This window comes from Sinocyclocheilus grahami, unplaced genomic scaffold (genome assembly GCF_001515645.1).
Source record: "Sinocyclocheilus grahami isolate Dianchi unplaced genomic scaffold, SAMN03320097.WGS_v1.1 scaffold1496.1, whole genome shotgun sequence".
Lineage (NCBI taxonomy): Eukaryota > Metazoa > Chordata > Actinopteri > Cypriniformes > Cyprinidae > Sinocyclocheilus > Sinocyclocheilus grahami.
The window spans coordinates 230,692-253,699 of record NW_015506675.1 but is presented as its reverse complement, the minus strand read 5'-3'; the positions used below and the strand labels follow the sequence as shown (position 1 = coordinate 253,699).

Genomic DNA, 23,008 nt, shown 5'->3' with positions numbered 1-23,008 from the left:
CAAAAAACATGCAATGCTTTTTATATGGTAGCCACCATATGCTTCATGATACATCAGCACCTTTGTTTCAATAATAATATCCATCTTTTATCTCCAAAATATCCCTAGCAGAACTAAAAAATGGATACAAATACATTGATGGCTCATATTGAAATCTCAGATTTTGACTGCAGTCTTAATCATGCTAGATATTTCAATCAGACATAAAGAATCACAGGTCAGTGTGGACAATCAATTCCCAAGTGTCCCTTTCTACATGAAATCAAAGGCACAGGTGTCAAGATGACCCGGGAACAGTCATACCAGACATCAGATTGCATTAAGAAACCCGTAATGAGAATAGCAGATGGGACCATTTGCCATCTTCATTACTCTGTCTCTCTCTTTATATTTTCCTCACAGTGGCTGATCTGTCCATCACTGTGATTTTGGTAGATTGCTGCATGATGAAAGTTAATATTTAATGACAGTCTTGTATTAAAACAAGATCTTGTTGAACCATATTGTCTAATTAAACTGATTAAAACTGAACGAACATGCATGCTAATGTTTAATCTGAGAGATCTGCTTCATTTTAGCTTCTGATGCACATCAAATCTTCATGTCCTGGTTTAAAGAGCCTGAAGCAAGGTTAAAGAGGCCATATCCGACAATTTTACCATCTATTTTTCGAATCTTGTTTCCATTAATAAAACCAGCACCAAAAAAAAATCATAATTTAGTATTTCATGATCATTTTCCATTCTATGACAGAATTAAACAGGCATTTTTGTTATTGTAGCTTTAACGGAATAGTTCACCCAAAAATGAATGTTTGGTCAAAATGTAGGCCTACTCCTCAGGCCACCCAATATTTAGATGAGTTTGTTTCTTCATCTGAACAGATTTGGAGAAATGTATCATTACATAATATATCCTCTGCAGTGAATGGGTGCCGTCAGAATGAGAGTCCAAAGAGCTGATAAAAACATTACAATAATCCACAAGTAATCCACACCACTCCAATCCATCAGTTAATGTCTTGTGAAATGAAAAGCTGTGTGTTTGTAAGAAACAGATCCATCATGATGACGTCACTTTTGGCCAAAATGTGAGTCCATAATAACACTTCCTCCAGTGAAAAACTCCATCTCCAGTTGTCTCTCACATCAAAATCCACCCACATATTTGTTCAGAACTGTTTTAGACTGTTTTTGCTTGCTTTCTCTTCTGATTGAGACGAGATGACCTTTTCAATGGAGAAAGCAATATTATGGATAGAGACTCATATTTTAGCCAAAAGCAACAGTTTGAGGCCAAAACGTCTTAATGTTGGATTTGTTTCTTACAAACATTTCACAAGACGTTAATTCATGGATTGGAGTGGTGTGGATTACTTGTGGATTATTGTGATGCTTTTTATCAGCTGTTTGGACTCTCATTCTGATGGCACCCATTCACTGGAGACAATCCATTGGTGAGCAAGTGATGTAAAGCTACATTTCTCCAAATTTGATGAAGAAACAAACTCATCTACATCTTGGATGGCCTGAGGGTGAAATAAAATGTCAGAAAATTCACTTTTTTGGGGGGGTGAACTATTCCTTTAAGGCTTCTATGCCTTTATGAAAATTGCCCTCTGCTGTGATTGGCTAACCTCTGCAAACTGATTTCTCACTTTTGAGTTCTGAAATCAACAGAACATGAAACTCAGAAAGAGAAAAACACTATTTCCCATGTGAAAAGTGAAAACCCAGTGTGACTATAACAATCCTATCAGCTAAGTTAACATTTGTAGAGTAACTGCAATCATAAATTAAATTTCATTCAGTGATTCCTGGAATCATGTCAGTTCCAAAACACTATTTTTAAATAAGCATAATGCGCTCACAACAGGAATAAGTATATGCTATAAATCAGTGAATTCGAGGCCTCAGACCGTATCATGCGATGCTCAGAAGGAGAAAGAAAATCTAATACAGCACATCCTTCCACCATTAAAAAGTTATTTAAACTCAGCTAGGGGTCAGAAAGGGACTACAAATGCAAAAACCTAATTCAATTTATATACCTTGGCATTAATAACAACACTTTCTCCTAGTTGAGCAATAAAAACACATGCATTATAATTGCATAATGGCTTGAAAAATATTTTTTGTTTAAAAATATGTAAATATGGATTTAACATTGAAACGAATGTCAGTGTTATATTCATAAATTCAGCTCTTCTTAAAGTGTCTGATTAAAATGAATGCATCAGTTATATACATACATTATAATAGCACTAACCCAAACCCTAATGGACCGAGCAGGGTGATTGAAGGAGCTGAGGTCATGGAGGTCAACCAAACGCAGAGATGGATTACCAGAGAAATGAAAGAAAATCTCTGAACGGGGAATCAATAAGAGAGTCAAAAGAGATTGAATTTCTTTCAGCCAATTAATCAGATGAGCAAACATTCAAATTTATTTCTGTTTGAAAGCTTTTTATAAATGATGTGCCCTATTTAAAGGCATTTAATCAATCAAAACAGACGTTTTATGGATCACAGGAGCACTTTGTCACCAGCTCTCAGGAGAAAAGAGAAGATCAAACACAGCAGCATTCCTCTGATGCAATCACACACACACACAGGTTTGTTTTTGTGAAAAGTGGGGACATCCCATAGGCGTAATGGTTTTTATACTGTACAGACCGTATATTCTATTGCCCTACACCAACCCTACCCCTAAACCTACCCCTTACAAGAAACTTTGTGCTACTTCAGATTTTCAATACACTCCATTCTGTGTGATTTATAAGCGTTTTGAAAAGTGGGGACATGGGGTAATGTCCTGAAAAGTCACCTTCTCCTTGTAATACCTATGTCATATCTTTGTCATTATACAAATGTATGTCCTCATTTGTCACAAAAACATGTGCGCACACACACACACACACACGTTTAGGATAAGATGACAGATGATGCTCCCCTTAAGAACAATGTTAATTTATATTCAACTGTAACATATTTAGCTACAGTATGAGTTTAGCATGTGCAGAATGACGATCCATCAGAAAATAGTCCTTTTCACACATACAGTCTTTACTGGTAAATTACCAGTAAATTATGTGATTAAGTTACGTGATCTTGTGTGAACAGGACCTTTTCAAAAATACCGGTAAATTCATTCTGGCAATTTACCGGTATGAGAAGTGGTAACATTAACAGTAAATTACCAGTAATCTGCTCTGTTTGAACGCAGAACACAGATGACGTATACACTCTGCACGGGTTTGCGGATATCAAAGAAATGTCTAAAGTCGTCTAATAGGATGTCTCTGGGCCAAAAGCTGCTGCATGAATGTGAACATTTGTCACAAAAATTTAAAACATCAACAAAAACACTGACCACTTTTACCCCTCCATGTTTACAAACACAACACCGGGAGAAATTCTGAAATTGATGTGTGAATGGTGCTTTACTGGTAAAAAGTGAAAGTAAAGTTGTTCCGGTAATTTTACAGCAATTTACTGGTATTACTGTGTGAAAGGGGCTAATGTGTTATTATTGGAAATAAATAGAAACATTTGGACATTTAGCTGTTTTGTAGTCAGTGTAAAAATCTTACAACTATTTAAAAAATATATAATAATTTTGGTCAGTTTTAATCAATAGCCAAACTGCTATTTAAATCAGTCCTCCACAACCCCATCCCATTGCAAACCACATTTTTCCTCATTGAATAGTCAGTTCCCTTTCAGTCGGTCACTTTCGACGTCATGTCGGTGACTGACGAATTGGGAATCTCGCCAGAAAGACCAATCTACTTCGAGGGTAAATTAAACGAGCCAATGCACATTGGCATGCGATGATTGCATCCAGCTGCCTCTGATTGCAGTGCGAGAATAAATAAGCAGCAGGTGCAATGCATACTCAGCTTTTCACTTCGGAGCCGAGCGATAACGTCGTTCTGCCCCTGCCAAGCTTAGATTATCTTCAGAGAACTAGTTTAGCGCGCTCTAGGAAGCTCTTCCATGTTGGTGGAACGGCGCTGCCAAGCTTAGATTATCTTCAGAGAACTAGTTTAGCGCACTCTAGGAAGCTCTTCCATGTTGGTGGAACGGCGCTACAGCAGTGGTGGTTTCCCGTGTTGAGTCGGTTGCACACACCAGGCTGCACTACCCCCTGTTTGTGTTGCAGGCGGCCATCTCCCCCGTGCGCTTCAGCACGCTAAAAGAGCATTCACGGGTGGGCGCGTCTTTTTAAAGACGACGTTGCGTCTGTGCCAACTCGACACTGCGACTTTGTAAAGACGACGTTGCGTCATGGTATAGATGCCATTTCACCCATGTGTTTCTGGATGCGGTCGTTACTGGCGCCAGGTGATGGTCACGATTGCTGCCTCACGTGCCTGGGCATTAAGCACGCTGAGGTGGCATTCATTGGATGAGTCATGTTCTCATCACAGGAAAATGACCATCTTGGAGTTGTGAGCCAGTTGTTGTTGCTCCATTACCTCAAAAGGGGTGGCGTTCCGGTGCCTCTGCCTCGATCTAGTTCTCTTCCTGGCAGAAGTCAGGGGAGGACTATTTTAGGCAGTAGCTCAGGCGGCCTTAGGATCACAGTGGCAGCGACCCCTCCGAGGAACTGACCTCTCAGGGACTGTCACTCCTCTACCACTCCACAACCAGTTGAGCTCCCTCAGGAACGTGCTGGGCCCTCTGAAAGGAGCGTACCAGCCGTATCCTATGGGGCTCCTCCAGACGATCGGATGTCGATCGCTGCATCGAAGTGTGAGCTGGAGCTCTTTGGAGAGGAAGAATCGGCTGCACTGCTGCCCTCCCGGACGGTAGCAAGGCCTAAATCGGATCCAGAGATAACGGCTATGATTTCTCGGGCCACCGAGAGGGTAGGGCTCAAGTTGAGACCTCCACCGCGTCCCGAGCCCTCGAGGTTGGATGACTGGTTTCTTGGGGTGACCTGCACTGGTTCTCAGCGCTCCACTCTGGTGCCATTCTTCCCGGAGGTGCACCCTCGACGGCGGAGCAGCCAGGGGGTTTACGGAGATCCCCCCAGTGGAGTGGTCGGTAGCAATGCAGATGTGTCCTAGTACCGCCTCCACCTGGTGGGGCAAACCGTCCCTTCCCTCCCGGGCCTGTAGGTACTCATCTGGTCTGAACGGCAGTGCTTATGCGGCCTGTGGAGAGGCTGCCTCCGCCTTACATGCCATGGAGTTACTGCAGGTCCACCAGGTTCAAGCACTGAAGGACCTGTACGAGGGTGGTCACGATCCGGAAGTTCTGAAAGAGCTCTGAACCACAACTGGCCTCACGCTCCGAGCGACGAAGGTCACCGCGAGTTCACTGGGTCGTGCAATGTCCACGCTTGTGGTCCAGGAGCGCCATCTCTTCCATGTCTCAAGCCTTCCGCGCCACAGACCTTTTCTGCGGTTCGCGTTCGAAGGATGAGAATATCAGTACAAGATCCTGCCCTTCGGGCTGTTCCCCCGTGTATTCACGAAAGTTGCGGAGGGGGCTCAGTTGTGCGAGCACAGGGACCTGATGCTCAGGCACCTCAGCTTGTTGGGTCAACTGGGAAAAAAGCAAACTCTCCCCGACGCAGAGGATGTCTTTTCTCGGTATGGAGTTAGATTCGGTTGAACAGACAGCATGCTTCACAGAGGAACGTGCTCAGTCAGTGTTGAACTGCTTGAATTTGTTCAAAGGCAGGATGGTAGTCCCACTGAAACAATTTCAGAGGCTCCTGGGGCATATGGCAGCTGCTGCGGCAGTCACAGCACTGGGGCTGCTTCATATGAGGCCGCTTCAGCACTGGCTCCATGGCCGAGTCCCGAGGTGGGCTGGCAGCGCGACACTCACCGGGTCCAAGTCACACCGGCATGCCGCCAAACCTTCACCCCTTGGTCAGACCTCACACTTCTTCGGGCAGGAGTGCCCCTAGAACAGGCCTCAAGGCATGCTGTGGTACACACAGATGCCTCCATCACTGACTGGGGTGCCACGTACAACGGGCAAGCAGTCTCGGGGGTGTGGACAGGCCCCCAACTGCAGTGGAATATCAATTGCCTGGAGTTGTTAGCAGTGCGCCTTGCTATGAAACGTCTCAAAGGATGCTTACAAGGCAAGCACGTAATGCTCTGTACGGACAACACTGCGACCGTTGCGTACATCAACCAACAACGTGGTCTGTGCTCCCGTCGTATGTCGCAACTCGCCCGCCACCTGCTCCTTTGGAGTCAGAAGCATCTGAGGACGCTTCATGCCATTCACATTCCGGGTCTGCTCAACCTTGCGGCCGACGAGCTGTCACGAGCTGCGCTCCCTTGAAAATGGAGACTCCATCCCCAGGCGGTCCAGCTGATTTGGAGACGTTTCGGAGTTGCTCAGGTAGACCTGTTTGCCTCCTGGGCGCTGGCTCGTGGCACCTCGCTGAGTGGGTAGTGCTACGACAACAGTGACTGGTCTTCTTGTTGCAAGCCCTGGCCTATGCCTAGAGGGGCACAGGAGGCTCGCACAGAACACTGGAAGGGGCAGCATCCTTGTGGCGCTTTGGTAGGGATTCCCAATTCGTCGGTCACCGACGTGACGTCGAAAGTGACCGACTGATAGGGAACGTCTCGGTTACGTATTGTAACCCACGTTACCCGAAGGAGGGAACGGAAACATCATGTCCCATCACCACAGCTGCTGTACCACCACTGAGCGACCGGGTCACCGGATCAGCTCCTCAGCGAAAACCTGAGTATGTGTTGCACCTGCTGCCTATTTATACACATACCAATGTGCATTGGCTCGTTTAGTTTACACTCGAAGTAGATTGGTCTCTCTGGCAAGATTCCCAATTTGTCTGTCACCGACGTGACATCTCCGTTCCCTCCTTCAGGGAACGAGGGTTAAAATACGTAACTGAGATGTTTCTTGTAAAAATACATCACAAGTAAAAGCAGTTGTGGATGTCATTTCAGGTTCACTTTAATACTAAACAATATCTATAGAGCAGTGCTTCTCAACTGGTTTGGCCATGGGACCAACATTTCACCATGGTCATCAAGCCGCGACCCACTTTATGATATATGAACTGATCACCTCCATGCCACGCCAAATTGAGGCAGTAATTAAAGCAAAAGGAGCCCCTACCAAGTATTGATTACATGTACAGTAAATGAACATAACTTTCCAGAAGGCCAACAATTCACAAAAAAAATATGTTGAATTACTGAAATAAATGAACTTTTCCACAACATTCTAATTTATTGAGATGCACCTGTATATATAATTTGTTTTAAAAAAATATCATACCTTCATGCAAATCCTTCCTAGCTAATGTGATTTATACAAACCCGATTCCAAAAAAGTTGGGACACTGTACAAATTGAATGTGTAGCTCTCATGAAATCCAAAATGAGCCAATATTTGGCATGACATTTCAAAATGTCTCACTTTCAACATTTGATATGTTATCTATATTCTATTGTGAATAAAATATAAGTTTATGAGATTTGTAAATTATTCCATTCCGTTTTTACTCACAATTTGTACAGTGTCCCAACTTTTTTGGAATCGGGTTTGTACTTTATACTTATACTTTACTTTTATTTCACACGTTGCATGCTCGTAGATTCTTTTGCGCTTTAGTGAAATGATATACAGCGTGCGCCACCGCATTTGCGTGTGCAATTGAATTGTGCAGTATAACATCTGACAGGACAGGATATTTCGTTTTTCTGAGGTGAGAGACTTTCTATTTCATAACAAGTTACAAAAATAACGATAGAATAATGAGACTGACATTAAGCCTGACAACATCTCATCTGAAAACAGATACTGAATGGAGTCAGCATGTTTTTCCCAGGCAGTCTTTACTTAAACTGCAAAAAAAGTGTCAACAGCTTTCACGCACATATTTCAAAATAAAAGTCTTGCATCAGAAAAAAAATTAGAATTACGTTTTGTTGTCGATGTTGTTTCTTTGACTGTACACTCCACGACCTACTCAGAACGGTCTTGCGACCCACCAGTTGAGAAACACTGCTATAGAATACATTTAAAAAAATGTTTTATGTAATTTATGTAAGAATTTATGTAATTTTCCACTATACACAGAAGAAAAAATTGAGTATGAATGTTATCAGGCCATTCCTGCTAACAGCAATTGTTATTATTATTGATAATGATATACAATATATTTTAATATAATATATAATAATAATCATAATCACAATTATTATTATTAAATACATTTAAAAAAAGAATTGTTAATTGTTAATTATGTATTATTATTATTTATTAAACAAATTATTTTATTTAAAAATAAACACACACACACACACATATACATACATATATATTGTGATTGCAGGAATTTAACTAATATGGTTTCCATCTAATATATTCTAAGTTCTTTATTCAGTATAATATTTTATTCAGTATAAGACAAAATATATGACTGGGACATGAAAATGTAGTGCATAGTGGGAATGACCCAGATTCAGTTAGCATCTGACATTAAAGTCATCAAAGGGTTTGTTTATCAGTCATTCGTTGCTGCCTTTTCCTGTGCTTTTAATTAAATTCCAGGACAAACTTTATAAATGCCGCTCCAAATGTTTGAGTCGTGAATGCTGCAGCGAGTGAGTAAACTTTAAACTCATATCTCGCTCAGACAAACACTAACATTCAACACTAATCCCAACAGCTGACCTCATTCAAATACAGCTGCATTTAGTTTATTCACAAGCATTTTGAATATTGATGTACAACAAGCCAAACCACTGATTAGCTCAAAAACATACGAGACAGTACATCTGCATTAATGCTAATACTGAACTGGAGTCAGTGAAAGCATGTTGACGGTGCATCAGAGCGTGTTTTGATGGCTGTTTGACTGCTGTGCTCAGTGTGAATGGGGAATTCATTCACATTTGAGTTTTGATATTAGCTTGTACAGCGAACAGCGTGATGCTGAGCTTTTAAATATGAAACAACTCGATCAAGAAGTGCTCAAACATACCGACGCAAATAAACTCCTAAGCATATGCTCACACCCACACACATATACAACTTTACATTTGCATTTATGTATTGGCAGATGCTTTTATCCAAAGTGACTTGTACTGCATTGAAGGTATGCATTTTATCAGATCATACAGTCTCTAGGAATCGAACCCATGATCTACTGCAGGGGTTCTCAAACCTTTTGTCAGCACTGAATGTTAGTGTTTGTCTGAGTTAGATGCTGTAAATTTACTTACTCACTGCATCATTCAGGACTCAAACCTTTAGAGCAGGGGTGGCCTGAAGAGCCGCAGACCTGCAGAGTTTTGCTTTCTACCTTGATAAAAACTCACCGCCTGTAGCTTTCTAGTAACACTCAGAATTTGATTAGCTTGTTCAGGTGTGTTTATTCAGGGTTGGAGCAAAGCTCTGCAGGAATGTGGCTCTCCAGGACTGTAGTTGGCCATCCCTGCTTTAGAGAATCAAGTTTGTTCCCTCAATTCATAAAGAGCAGGAAAAGGGCAGTAATAAATGACTGATAAACAAACACTTTTATGACTTTCATATCAGATTCTGTCTTACACCGAACAGAACCTGTGTGTGTGTATATGTGTGTGTGTGTGTGTGTGTGTGTGTGTGTGTTTGTGTGTGTGTGTGTATAATTTATTTCATGCCCCATATGTATTATGATTTATATACAAAATCAAATTTGACATAGGAGTCAATTCAGAAAAACAAATAATATATTTAATCATTTTTAGTAAGTGTTTTATTTTAAATTATAGTATAGGGATGCACAATTTGATTGAAAAATATTTTGTGCTTATTTTGTCATATATTGTGGTTGACAATTGAAGTAGACACCAGTGTTGGGGAAAGTTACTTTTAAAAGTAATGCATTACAATATTGCGTTACTTCATAAAAAAGTAACTAATTACGTTACTTAGTTACTTTTTATGGAAAGTAATGTGTTACGTTACTTTTGCGTTACTTTTTAAATCTGGACAGGGCTTGCTGGTTTGTTTTTAAAATAAAAAAGTTATATTTTTGGCAAATATAAAAGCCTTTCACACCAAAAGTGAAATGAATAAGCCTCAGGCTGAAGGGAAAGTACAGTAGAATGCAGAAGAAGACATTTCAACACACTTCAGCAATAAACAAAGACACACAAATGTTTGTCTAGAGTAATTTGTGCTTATTAGTACACTTGAACTGAATCATCGAAGCTCAGAAGCAAATAGAATGGGATTAAATGCATAAAGCATATTTGTGTTGTTTAACATTTAATTATTTGCAGGTTTGCGTCATATTCTGAGTTGCATTATTTTTATTCATTTTGAGGAATACTGAATCTGTGTTTTTTGTGTGAGTGAGATGAATTAATGCATATTCATATTTATTTTAGGACTACAGTAACATCTTCTGATTTCTCTCAGCATGGGGTCAGGAGTGCTGTCAGTCAATAAATTGCAAAAATGTAACTTGCGTTACTGATTTGAAAAAGTAACTCAGATATTCTCTTGTAAATTAAAAAAGTAATGCGTTACTTTACTAGTTACTTGAAAAAAGTAATCTGATTACGTAACTCACGTTACTTGTAATGCGTTACCCCCAACACTGGTAGACACTTAAGGGTGTTCACACTTTGGTATCTTTCAGTGATAGTATTCAAACTAAAAAAACAGTAGGTGAAATGTATCTGGATGATGTACTGTACTTCTTCTGCACACTGGTAGTTTGTGTGACAGTAACAACATGGCTGAAGTAGTACGTCCAGATTTAATTCATACTACTCATATTCATACTATATGAACATATTTTAACAATCATGAAGTAAGATTCCAACCAAATATAGTACCTGCTAAACAGTATGTGATTTCTGATGCAACCAATGTGCATCAAAAAAAAAAAAGTGTCATATATTGTAGCTGCATCCAGGCAAATATAACAAACAGACCACAGTCAAATTGAAATTGAGTTGCCTTTTAAAGGTGTTTACACCTGGGTCCAGTCTTTACAAGAACAAACTAAGACTTCAAACCAAATGATTTCGGACGTAAACATGCAGCGCACCAGGCCAAATCACAGCCTTTTGCAATTTAAAAACATGAAGCCATATCACAATTTCAATTGCAGCCCTATTAATTTAACATTTCATATTTTTACTAATTTTTAGCCTTTCATCAACTCTCAACCCCTTTTTGCATTTGTGAAATCTTGCTCTAGTGTATAAGCAACAGGAATACATATTTTAATTTCCAACATTCGTAGACATATTGATAATCTCTAATTAAAGGGGTCATGATGATGCAATTTAAATTTTTCCTTTCTCTTTGGAGTGTTACAAGCTCTTGGTGCATAAAGAAGATCTGTAAAGTTGCAAAGACTAAAGTCTCAAATCCAAAGAGATATTCTTTATAAAATCTAAGAGTCAACCACGCCTACCTAAAACGGCTCGTTCCAACACATGTCTACATCACAATGTGGGAAGATTTGCATAACGCCGCCCAAATGTTCATGAAAAGAAAGAAGGCGTAACTTTTATTCTCGCTGTAGTATTGTTGCTGCCGCCATGTCGTGAAGGCGCTGTGTGTTTCTTTGTGAAAGCGAAACTACTTTGTTTGGCCTTCCAAAAGAGGACGATATCCGCTTTGTCATGCCTGGAGCTGATCCGTACTGGTCGCTGAGGAAATACATCAACTTCGCGCTGTGGATCATCGGATCGGCTTTCACCGTGGACGAAGCGGAGACCAGCCCGGGGTCGTCACATGTGGTTGCCGCAAACCCACCGGCCAGTATACAGTATAGGTCATTATAATCTGTAATTATGTCCCCACTGGATGCAACAAATGCCTCGTTTATAATGGGTTTTAATGTTTTTGTCTCGTCGGTCCGGCCGGGACACAGCATCACAGTATGGTGAGGGGTGTAACATTTCCGTCACACGCTTGAGGTATTCGGCCAATCACAATGCACTGGATAGCTGGCCAATCACAGCACACCTCGCTTTTCAGACCGATGAGCTTTGTAAAAATCAACACGTTTCAGAAAGGCGGGGCATAGAGAAACAATAATGTACTGTATGTGGAAAATAATGTGTTTTTTTAACCTTAAACCGCATAAACACATTTCATTACACCAAATAAACTAAATAATGTTCTTTTTAGCAACATCATATGACCCCTTTAAGATTAACCTGTTGCCATGGTAACTTATTTTAAATTTTTGGAACATTCCAAAAATAATTCCCCATTCATGAGAAAAAAAATAACTAATCCTTTTAGAACCACATTCATGTTCCATTCACATGGTAACATGTGGAAAATGTAATTTTGATTACTATGTAATTTTGAAAAATGTAATGCTGACCTCCCCCAAAAAAACGGTAATACCATGGTACATTTTAGTTAGTGTGTAAAACATGGCATTTCCATTGAGAACACAGAAGTGCCGCCACCTACCGTGGTTGGTTTTGTTGTGCACTGGTGTGTAGTGGTTCTTGGACGTCCGTACAGGCGTGTTTTCTTTGGGCGAGGTGTCAATAGCGGCGATGTTTTCATGATCGTACTGTGATATGGGAATGGGCCCCTGCTGTCTCAAAATGTCCGTCAGCGCTCTGCAGGGGGGAAAAAAAGTCGAAGATAATTTCACTGCTCTCAAAAAGAAAGAACACCATCCAAATTCGGCTCAGCTTTGAAAAAGACTTGTTTAGTGTTTCATCCAGTTTAAAGATACAAACACATCAGTCCCCCCAAGAGGTTTAAGCCAATTTGCCCCTTTTATGCTATTGTTTCTGTTGTTTTCCCATTTGTGGAGGTTCTTGCCTCATGCAACCAGCAATCCTTTTCTCTCTCTCTCTCTCTCTCTCACATACACACACAACTTTAATTGCACTTTGTGTTACAATGAACAGTGGAGGTTTAGTCTCTCAGGTTTTCAGGACCTCAGGCCTGCTAGCTCTACAGCAGCAAACAAAAGCCATTAATCAATGTTCCTTCTCAATATTGCGTTAGAGCAACACATCCCACTTACACCAGCCTAATGGGATTCAAATTCTATTAATGTTTTTGCTCTTTGGCCCGAAGGACATGCTTTCTGACTCGAGACCCAACTGCCTCATGGATTTTCTGCGCAGCGGCAATCTGAGATTGTGCTGGCTGGAGTTAATGGTGTTTTCTCACTAATGCAGTTTTCGGGTTTCATCAAGCAAACTTGGTCATTCCAGACGAACTTTGTAACTTTGGGATAGTGTTGCCTCAAGGCTGATTTATACTTCTGCGTCGGACCTACACCGTAGGCTATGCGTCAGTTTTCATTTATAATTCTGCATTGTTGTCCGTGTCGATGTGCAGTACACACATGCAAACTGCTAGTCTGCAGTGTCCACGGGCATGTTGCTGGTGTAACCCACAGTACCACGGCAAAAGCCAAAGAAGAAGCAGCTCGTTGGAGAAGCATTATAGCCATGACGGCGGCAAATAAATATCAAATTGTTAAATCATTATTTAAAACTACAAAAAGGAGACAACAACGGAACAGGAGACGATGGCATTCTTTCAAATCTCCACAAGGACTTGTACCAAGGCAGATAAACATTGTTTGTTGCGGACAACTACTGATGTATAATGCTATGTAGTATAATAAATGATACATAATAAATTATATAATAAAAGACACTTGTTCTTTGCTTTGTTTTATCTAATATAAGAAGGTGTAACATTAAAATATATTAAAGTGCACACAAACCTCAAGTACATACGGAGGGAGGGGTTCTCACAGACCAAGCATAGCGCTTGCGGTCCGCGTAGAATTGACGCGCTGTTAGATTTTTGGAGAGGTGCACGTCAGGCTACGGCGTAGGTTGTGCGTCTATGCGTAGGCTATGACGTATGTAGGTTCGACGCAGAAGTATAAATTGGGCTTCAGTGCTTAAAAATCTAAGTTGGAGACCAAAAGGATGAATAACTACATGTTTGAATAAGATCTGACAGCTGTAAAAAGATAAATTAAATAAAAAATACTGTAAAAGACTGTAACAATGCTACAGTAAAAGTAAAAGTTCACTTACTCTATATGGTGAAAAAACTTAATAAATATATTGAGGTATTCCATGAAATTTTGCAACAAAATACTGTTCAATTTGTCATGTTTGTAAGTGAAAAAGAACAAGCCATCTTTGAATTTACCATAAAACTGACTTTCTCAGAATGGGGCCTCAACTTTTCACTGCAGATGAACTTTGTAACTTTGGGACAGTGTTTCTTTTAGAGGTGAAAGACCAAAATGTTGCAGGTTCCTTATTCATGTTTGCACATATTCAATCTTGTGTGAAGATGCACCAGGTTTCAGCTGGTTTTAAATGGTTACAATGTGCAAAGCACGAATAAGTTCACTTGTCAATGAGATCTGAGAGCTGAAAAATTATCATAATTGTAATAGTAAATACTGTAAAAATACTGTGGTAAAAGCTCCCTTACTCTATACAGTGAAAAACAGCAGATCTAATGGGACATTTCATGTAATTTTACAGCAAAATACTGTTAAATTTACACTTTTTGTAAGTGAAAAAGAACATCTTATAATTTACAGTAAATAACCATAAAATTGACACCCCCAAAATGGGACTTTAACATTTTCACTTTAGATGAACTTTTGATGTATTTGATGCAATTTATAGATCTTTTTTGGATAGTGTTGTTAAGTGGTTAAAGATTAAAATTGGTGACCAAAATAGTGCAGGTTTCTTATTGTCACGAATTCGGTTCATGGACTTCCGTTTATTCACCACCAGAGGTCACCCTTTCCATTTCATTGACTCTCGCACAACACAAACTGTTACATATCCCATCATACTTTGCACGATTTGCACACTGCACTGATTGCACACAGCTGTTTCTAATCACCTCCCTCACTATATAACACCCACTCTAACCACATTTCTCTGCTGAGTATTGTTTAGCCTGTCCCCCTTTCCGAGGCTCCGTGTTTTCCTTGTTTGGCCTTTCCTTGCCTGTTTTTGCGGTTTTTGATCTTTGCCTGTTTTCCTGTTTTTTTCCCTCTCGTCTCGCCCCTGTGATTCTGTCTGCCGATCGGTGACCTATGCTAGCCCTAGGACTATTCTTGTGTTTACCTGTTTGCCATTGTTTGACCATGCCTGTTTACCACATCTCTCTATTAAAAGCTTGCAGATGGATCCACACGTCTCACGTCTCGTCAGCCCCGTTACACTTATTCATATTTGCACATATTCCATCTTGGTATGTGAAGATACATCAGGTTTGATGTACATGCTGATTTTAACTGGTTGCAATGTACAAAGCATGAGATCTGTGCGCTACACTGTAAAAATGTTTGTACTTTTAACAGTAAAACACTGTCAAAATTTGCGGTAAATTTCCTTAATATTTATGGTGAAGAACTATAATAGATCTAAAGTGGTGTAGGGTTTTTATTATTTATTAGCTCTAAAAAGGGAAATATTTATGACAAATTATAACTGGTTATGATTCATAATAAATATTTAGATTATATCAGTGTTTTATGGCTTTAACTAATACAAATAACGAGTGGTAACTCAGCTAATCTAATAGGGAAACATACAAACAACACATGCAATATACCAGATATATTTGTAGAGTATAATAGAGTAACGGTCTTTATGTGTGTGTGTGTGTGTGTTAGTTTACTTGGCCAGCCAGGCCCATCGGGGTCATTTACAGCTCTTTGGGACCGTGTTTGAAGTCAGATCCCCCAAGATGATAGTGGGGGCTGGTTAGAATCTCCTTGACGGCGAGGAACCATTTGGCAATTTAAAACCCCTATACAAACGTAAAGTCTCTGACCAGAACTGTAATTTATATGCAAATGTCAAAAGGCTAAAAGGGTCCCCCTTAAGCCATAAACACCCAAAGATCATGCATGATTCTACGCAGACGCTACAGTGGCATTACAGTAAAATACTGTTAAATACATTTTATTTATTTATTTATTTAAAGTAATAGATAATAATTAAATAATAGGGGGGTTATATGTATATATAGTTTTTATTCATTTTTATTTGAGTTTTAGTTTTAGTTAAGAAACTTGAGTATAGTGTACATGTCATTTTGGCAACTTCAGTGCTTATTAGAACCAGACGATGCACCATCAAAATTAATAAATGTTTATTTAGAACCAGAAAAAAAGGTTGAACCAGGTCGGACGGTCAGTTTTTACGGCCTGACTCGGAGGCCATCTCTCCTCACACGAGGAGCCTGAAATGGCATCTTAACTGTGTCAATGTCAGCGCATTTGCTCTGCCTCGTGGTCCACATCTCAGAGCGTGCCAGAGAGACAGACAGATAGAAAGAAAGAAAGAAAGAAAGAAAGAAAGAAAGAAAGAGAGAGAGAGAGCGTGTGACTTTGGAAGGAAGTATAATTAGTCTTTCCCTTCCAGGAGAAGGCCTTTTTTAACAGAAGTTCTCCTCACGTGGGGGCGACCTGGTTTCACTGCCCCAGTTGGCTGTAAGGCTCTGAGCGCAGTGCTACCGTTCCACCTTCTTCAGCTCAAACACCGCAGGACTGGGACGCTTTCAGGCCCTTATGGCCTGGCTACATTAAACTACTTGAGTGGGCTTTTTTACTGTAGTTTTTATGCATCACGTTCACTCATTTAGAGATTTAGAACAGATTAACTTTATACATTCCATCACAGGTAAGAGTTTTATCACTTACCAGCATATCAAAGATTAAAATGCTTCCGATTCAATGACAAAAGATTTTAAGCTCAACAGCAATCGTGGCACTAAGTTTATATTGTTATAAGACTGTAAGACACCGAGAATAGTGTGAAATTATCATGCAACAGTCTTTTCTGTGTTAAGCTACAGTCTTTTAGCTTTAATGCCATGACCCTTGAAAAGCTGGTAAACAGCAGTCATTTTCACAACATGCGCAACTCAAAAAAGGATGATTTTGACAACTTCACAGATCAAAAATGCATTTTTGTCACTAAATAATCATGATAAATGCACAAACATTGTAACTTTGAGATAGTGTTGTGTGTGTATATATATATATATATATATATATATAACACTTTCTCACTAATTCAAACTCTGGTTACACGTTTAAAATGCATGTAAAATGACCAGTGATTCAAGTAATGATGCATTCAAGCGAAAAACAATTACTTTTGCCAGACCTGCCAATGGCAAGTGAATTTATTACACGGGATCAGACAAGACTAATGTTCCTGATTATGTCACCACCACGAAACAATTAGACGGCATCACAATCAAAAAACCTTCTCAATATGTCACGTCACTGTAATAGAGAGAAATTTGTTGAAATAGATACAGGCTCTCTGATGAATCAACAAATATGTCTACGTTTAAGATGAAGAGAAAAACTCTTGGAGCAAGTAGTCTGAAAATGAAAGTAAGCCAAATTTAGGGGGGTAAATCTCATTGCACAGGTCATATTTCACTCCAGAATTAAAACAAAAGTATATTTTGCCTAAATAAAATTAGGTTTATTTCTAGGAGCCAAAAGATATTAAGATTCCTGATTATTTTCAAGACAATTAAACACATATTCATAAAAAAAAAAAAAAATGTAGCTGTTATATATAATATAGCTATCAATATTATAGCTATTGTTCTTGGTGTGAACGGGCTCAAATGTTTCAGCAGAACATGCTCAAGACCTTTGATGCACTGATCAGAAGTTTGCTATTGTTTAGAGCATCAGTTCTAATATGTGCAAAATGGGTCAATCAGAAGACTGGTTTCTTTCCAAAGCAGTGAAATGGAGAACAGCTGTGACAGAGTGCTCCTTCTGGGTAAAAAGTCCTCGTCTTACGTCAGGGCTCACTCGGATTGCATCAGCGCGTGTTCCCGAGGAGACTGATCAATATGAGGCGCTCGGATCACCCGCGGAGGCTTTCAAACCACGGCCTCTCTGTCCCGCTGAAGGTCACCGGCGAATCTGCATGTGCTAAATACAGCCGCCACCTCTTTTAACCTCTTCCACCTCTCAGCCGCCGCTCACACAGACCTCAGGTGCCCTGGGGAGATGGGAAACTCCCAGAGTGCTTTTCACTGAACACAATAGGCATTCTGTCCTCTCGTGGTGGTGTTTGAGTTTCTGCCGTGACAGTGATGTGGAGGGTTTAAAACGCTCTCGGGTCAGAAAGGAATCACTATATGCTTAGTTCAGGAAGTCATTTGGTGCTAAAAATGCAGAGTTTGAAAACCAACTCAAATCTTTTCAACAACTGCTAAAGCGGATGGAGAGGATTCAGTCTGGCCTTCCAGTGCTGTTGCATGACATTTTCATATAGTTACTTTAAAAGCGGTCACAAACTGAGAAATCTAAATTCCCTTGATCTTTTACAGCACTGGAGGCTGGTGCAGGACTGGAACAGGGCGGAGACAAGGGAAGCCTCCAGGGCGAGTCAGGAGGCCATGGCGGAGCAGGCAGTTCAGGTTGCCATGGTGGAGCTGGGAGCTCAGGGAGCCATGGCGGATCAGGGGACTCAGGAGGCCATGGCGGATCGTCCGTGGCCTTAGCTGGTCCGGCCAGGGGTGTATGCCCCCTCCCCACAAATTTCCTTGGGGAAAACTAGGAATTCTGGAGGGCGTTCTGGAGGAGCGGGCACTTGAGGGCGCTCTGGAGGGGATTCAGAGACTGGAGCCCTCCTTGGGCTAAGCACGGGGATAGGAGCCCTCACTGGGCCAAACTCAGTGCCTATATATAGTGCCTATAGCCTCTCCCTGGGCTATACTCGGGAATAGGAGCGCTCGCTGGGCTAAATGAGGAATCAGGAGTCCTCCCTGGGCTTAACTGGGGATCAGGAGCCCTCCCTGGGCTAAACGAGGATTTAGGAGCCCTCCCTGGGCTTAACTGGGGATCAGGAGCCCTCACTGGGCTTAACTGGGGATCAGGAGCCCTCACTGGGCTAAACGAGGAATCGGGAGCCCTCCACAGGCTATACTCGGGAACTGGAGCCCTCCGTGGGCTATACTCGGGAACAGGAGCCCTCCCTGGGCTAAATGAGGAATCAGGAGCCCTCCCTGGGCTTAACTGGGGATCAGGAGCCCTTCCTGGGCTAAATGGGGGATCTGGGAAGCGCTTACGAGGTGCTGGCAATGGAGGGAGCTCTGGAGGAGCAGGCACAGCAAGGCGCTTTCGAGGAGCGGGCACTGGAGCAAACTTAGGGGCTGGAGCCGACACTGGAGCAAGCTCTGGGGGTGGAGCCGACACTGGAGCGAGCTCTGGGGCTGGAGCCGACACTGGAGCAAGCTCTGGGCGGCAGTGAGCCATGACTGATGGGCTTGACTGTGGAGTGGCCAGCGGGCTTGCCACAGGAACTTCGGAACTAGACTTCAGAACGACCGGCAGGCTGGACTTCGGCACGACCGGCGCGCTAGACTTCGGGACGGCCGGCGGGCTGGAGAAAGCCGTGGCCAGCAGGCTTGACTGAGGAATGGCCGGCGGAGGAGTCGCGGATCGGGATCGGGATCGGAGGCTCTCCAGACACCGGATGACTGCCTCCTTCCAGTCGAGGCTGGTGGTGTCTGGGAGCTCCACGGGGCGATGGTAAATAATCCCGATCCGGAACACCATCACGAGGGTTTCCCCCTCGAGGGAGCTGGCGAGGGCGAGCGGCACGAACGCCCTAGCGTAGCTGACAGGGTCGGGGCTCGCCTGAGCCACGGCGCTGAACATCGCTCGTTCCTCCATAATCTCGGGGGAAAAACAAAAGCCCTTTGAAAAAATGGAAAATAAACACGGGGAGAAGAGGCGCCGCTCACTTTCAGCTCGGGTCTGCTGTTCTGTCACAGTCACTCGGGGAGGAACGAATGAGGAGACGCTGGAGTATAGTTAACTAGGATTTAATTCAAAATAAACAAAGGAATACAAAACACGGGAACTTCAGGGATGACATAGCAGACAGAATGACATTTAACAGCAGACAGAAAACACTGGGAAACACATGGTTTAAATGCTCAGAAACTAATGGGACACACCTGGGAACAATACGAACAAAACGGGGAACACCTGGACTCAAATAATAACAAATGAGGACAGGACACAGGAAGAAACAAATAAGGGCAAACAGGAACATACACGTGACAGTGGCAAGCCTTTTTTTGCTTGCGCTTGAGTGCTTATTAGGCTATGTAGGCAATTAAAGGCTCATTACTATGATTTATATGGTTTATTAATAAAAGTGCGACTAATAGTCGACTAATACTTCAAATGAACGTCTACTAGTCGACCAGAAAAATATTTAGTCAAGGGCAGCCCTATTAAAAATACTACATGGATTTTTGATATATAGGATATTCACTTTTTTATTTCATTTGTGTTCGGGTCATTTTGAGCCAGAGAGGATTTTCTTTTCCCCCGAAAATTATAATTAATGTTATTGCATTGGACTAAAATTGACTTTGCTCACACGTTATAGCAGCACACATTATAAAACAATTTTTGTACTTTTTAGGATTATTTTCCCACCTTGTGACACTTGTGGGGTTCCCAGTCAAAAATGACTGGGCTACCAAAAAAATAAAAACCTGCTTATAAATTTTTGTTATGCTATGTTATTGCCAAATATTGGATTACATGTTTTTATCAACATGTTTTCTATCACTTAGCATAGGTTTTGTATTTCTTTTTGGAACTGATGGATCGTAGGCCTCATCCATCTGAGCTTATGCACTTCAGCTTTTGAGTGAACATTTTCCACAAATAATACTTTTTTCACTCCAAAACTGAGGTGCAGAAGCTCAGATCAATGAGGCATGATAAAGTCGACAAAAAGATCTTTGACCATAATGCTTTAAAGAACAAAAAACTCACACATCACACACATCAAGCCTCATCCATGAAACATGAAGAGCAGAGCACATTTCTGTTTAAATAATTTGTAAAACCTTGCGTAAAATGTTCGTTCTGCTCATTATATATACACACACATATAGACAGAGGCTATTTTACACTAAGTGAAAATAGCATATTTTCTTAGCGATATGTTATTTACAGTAACTGCAAATAGCGATAGATTCCATTTACAGTTTGCAATAAGTGTAAATAGTAGTTAGTTTCTATTTATACTAGTGCAAATAGTCACAGATATTGGCACTTCAATATTATAGTACATTATAAAACAGTATGCAATAATAACGTATTGAGTGTAAATTATAATTTTTATTAAAATTATTAAATGGATGCCGCCTTATTGCGACATGAAAGCACTCCCTACACCCTAACCCTACCGATAAACATCCATGAGGCACTTCAATTTCCAATTTTTTTATATTTCCTCCATTTTTATTGAAAATAAATGCCTTTCCGATGTGATTTGTGACGTGAAAAGAGAGAAGAACAAGTTCGGCAAAAGGTGGATCCGAACTCGTGTCAATATCGTAAAAAGTTACTGCTACACATATAGTTATAAACATATAAAATCAAATTTTCATGGCACTAGCATTCATTAGGTCTGAACTCTAATTTATTATTTTTTAGCCAAGTCATGTTCTTTCTGCCTTATTTCCCGACTGCTGAATTTCTCTCAAGGACTTTTCTTGATTCTGATGTTTTCTCCCACAGGCTGATCATTCCCTGGCCATTTCAGCAGGTGTCTAAGACAGCACAGCGGCATCAATATTTAAACAAAGTGAGACAACAAGCTGAGACACAGCAGGGGTTTCTGGGTAGCTGAGAGTTGGAGAGTCATCACACGGGGAAGATGAGATCGGACAAGACTGCAACTGCCTGCCCAATCACATTGCTGATTATGTCATCACATCCAGACAATTAGACAGCATCATAATCAAAGAAGTATGTCACATAATAGAAAGAAAATATTTGAAAGAGATACAGGATCTTTGATGAATCGACAAATACTTCTGTGTTTAAGATGAAGAGAAAAACTCTGGGAGCAAGTAGTCCAAAAAAAGAAAGTAAGCAAATTTAAGTGGGTGAATCTCGTTAAGAAAATTCCAGGTCATGTTTCACTCCAGAATCATAAGAAATTATATTTTGCCTAAATAAAAAAAAAAGTTTGTTTCTAGGAGCTGTAAGAGTTTATGATTTTGATTATTTTTAAGCCAATTAAGCACATTTTGCCCAAATAAAAATCTTGTTCACACAATATACATGTATTTTAATATTAAAATTACCATAAAATTTAATTTAATTCCATATAAAGAATTCTACCATGGTGTCAAACAATTTAAATCATACTGCACATTACTTTTTGATTAAAATAATAGCTAATTTGTTCACATAAAAAACAGAACTGGAGGGGAAATGTGCTCAATTATCATAAAAATAATGGTGTAATTAGCATTAAATAGAAGACTTTGTGAGATTCACCCTAATAAGCTTTGAAAAATATAATTATGTAACACAATAGGAGTTGGGCTCTTTGTCGCAACAAATGAGTCATAAGTTAGCTTGAATTACAACCCATGATTCATTTGAGCTAATCTGTTTTTTACCCAGTATGAGGTAATTAAAATACTTAGTCATCATTTTGTCATCATTCTCCAATATAACCATGGATCATGAGGTCAAACCACAACCAAGCTATACTGCACTTCTTACAAAAACTATATAGTCCTCATAATCGATTCAATGAATCAGCCAGAGTGGCATGAGACAGATCTTGTCCCTCATTGACCAATGGCTCATCTCTAGTCATACACAGGCATTCTCCTCAGAGAAACCACATTCCATGCGCTTGTGCGCTTCAAACACACAAAACACACAGCACATCAAGAACCTTCCAGACCGGAGCTGTTTCACTACACATTTGAGCCCCTGGGTAAGGACTCATAATATATTATCTGTATTTTGGTGCAAATTACCACCATCTACACGCAGCCTAAATGAAGCCGAGCGGCTTCAAAGGGTGGAAATGTTCAAACAAATGTTCTGGAACATTCAGTACCCTCACGGCTCATACTGTAGTATGAAACTTCACTGACGTCTCTGTGAGACAGTGAGCAGCAGGGACGGTTTGTCAAAATTGGGACAA

At 40.7% G+C, this 23,008-nt stretch overlaps 1 protein-coding gene across 1 annotated transcript in view; it reads right to left on the bottom strand.

Moving 5' to 3' along the window:
* LOC107570709 (protein shisa-6 homolog) overlaps positions 1-23,008 on the bottom strand; it is a 39,256-nt gene that overhangs the window by 9,375 nt on the left and 6,873 nt on the right. The window contains exon 2 of the mRNA XM_016256970.1: positions 12,441-12,595. Coding sequence (XP_016112456.1) covers positions 12,441-12,595 — 155 coding nt within the window. The remainder of the gene's footprint in view (positions 1-12,440; positions 12,596-23,008) is intronic.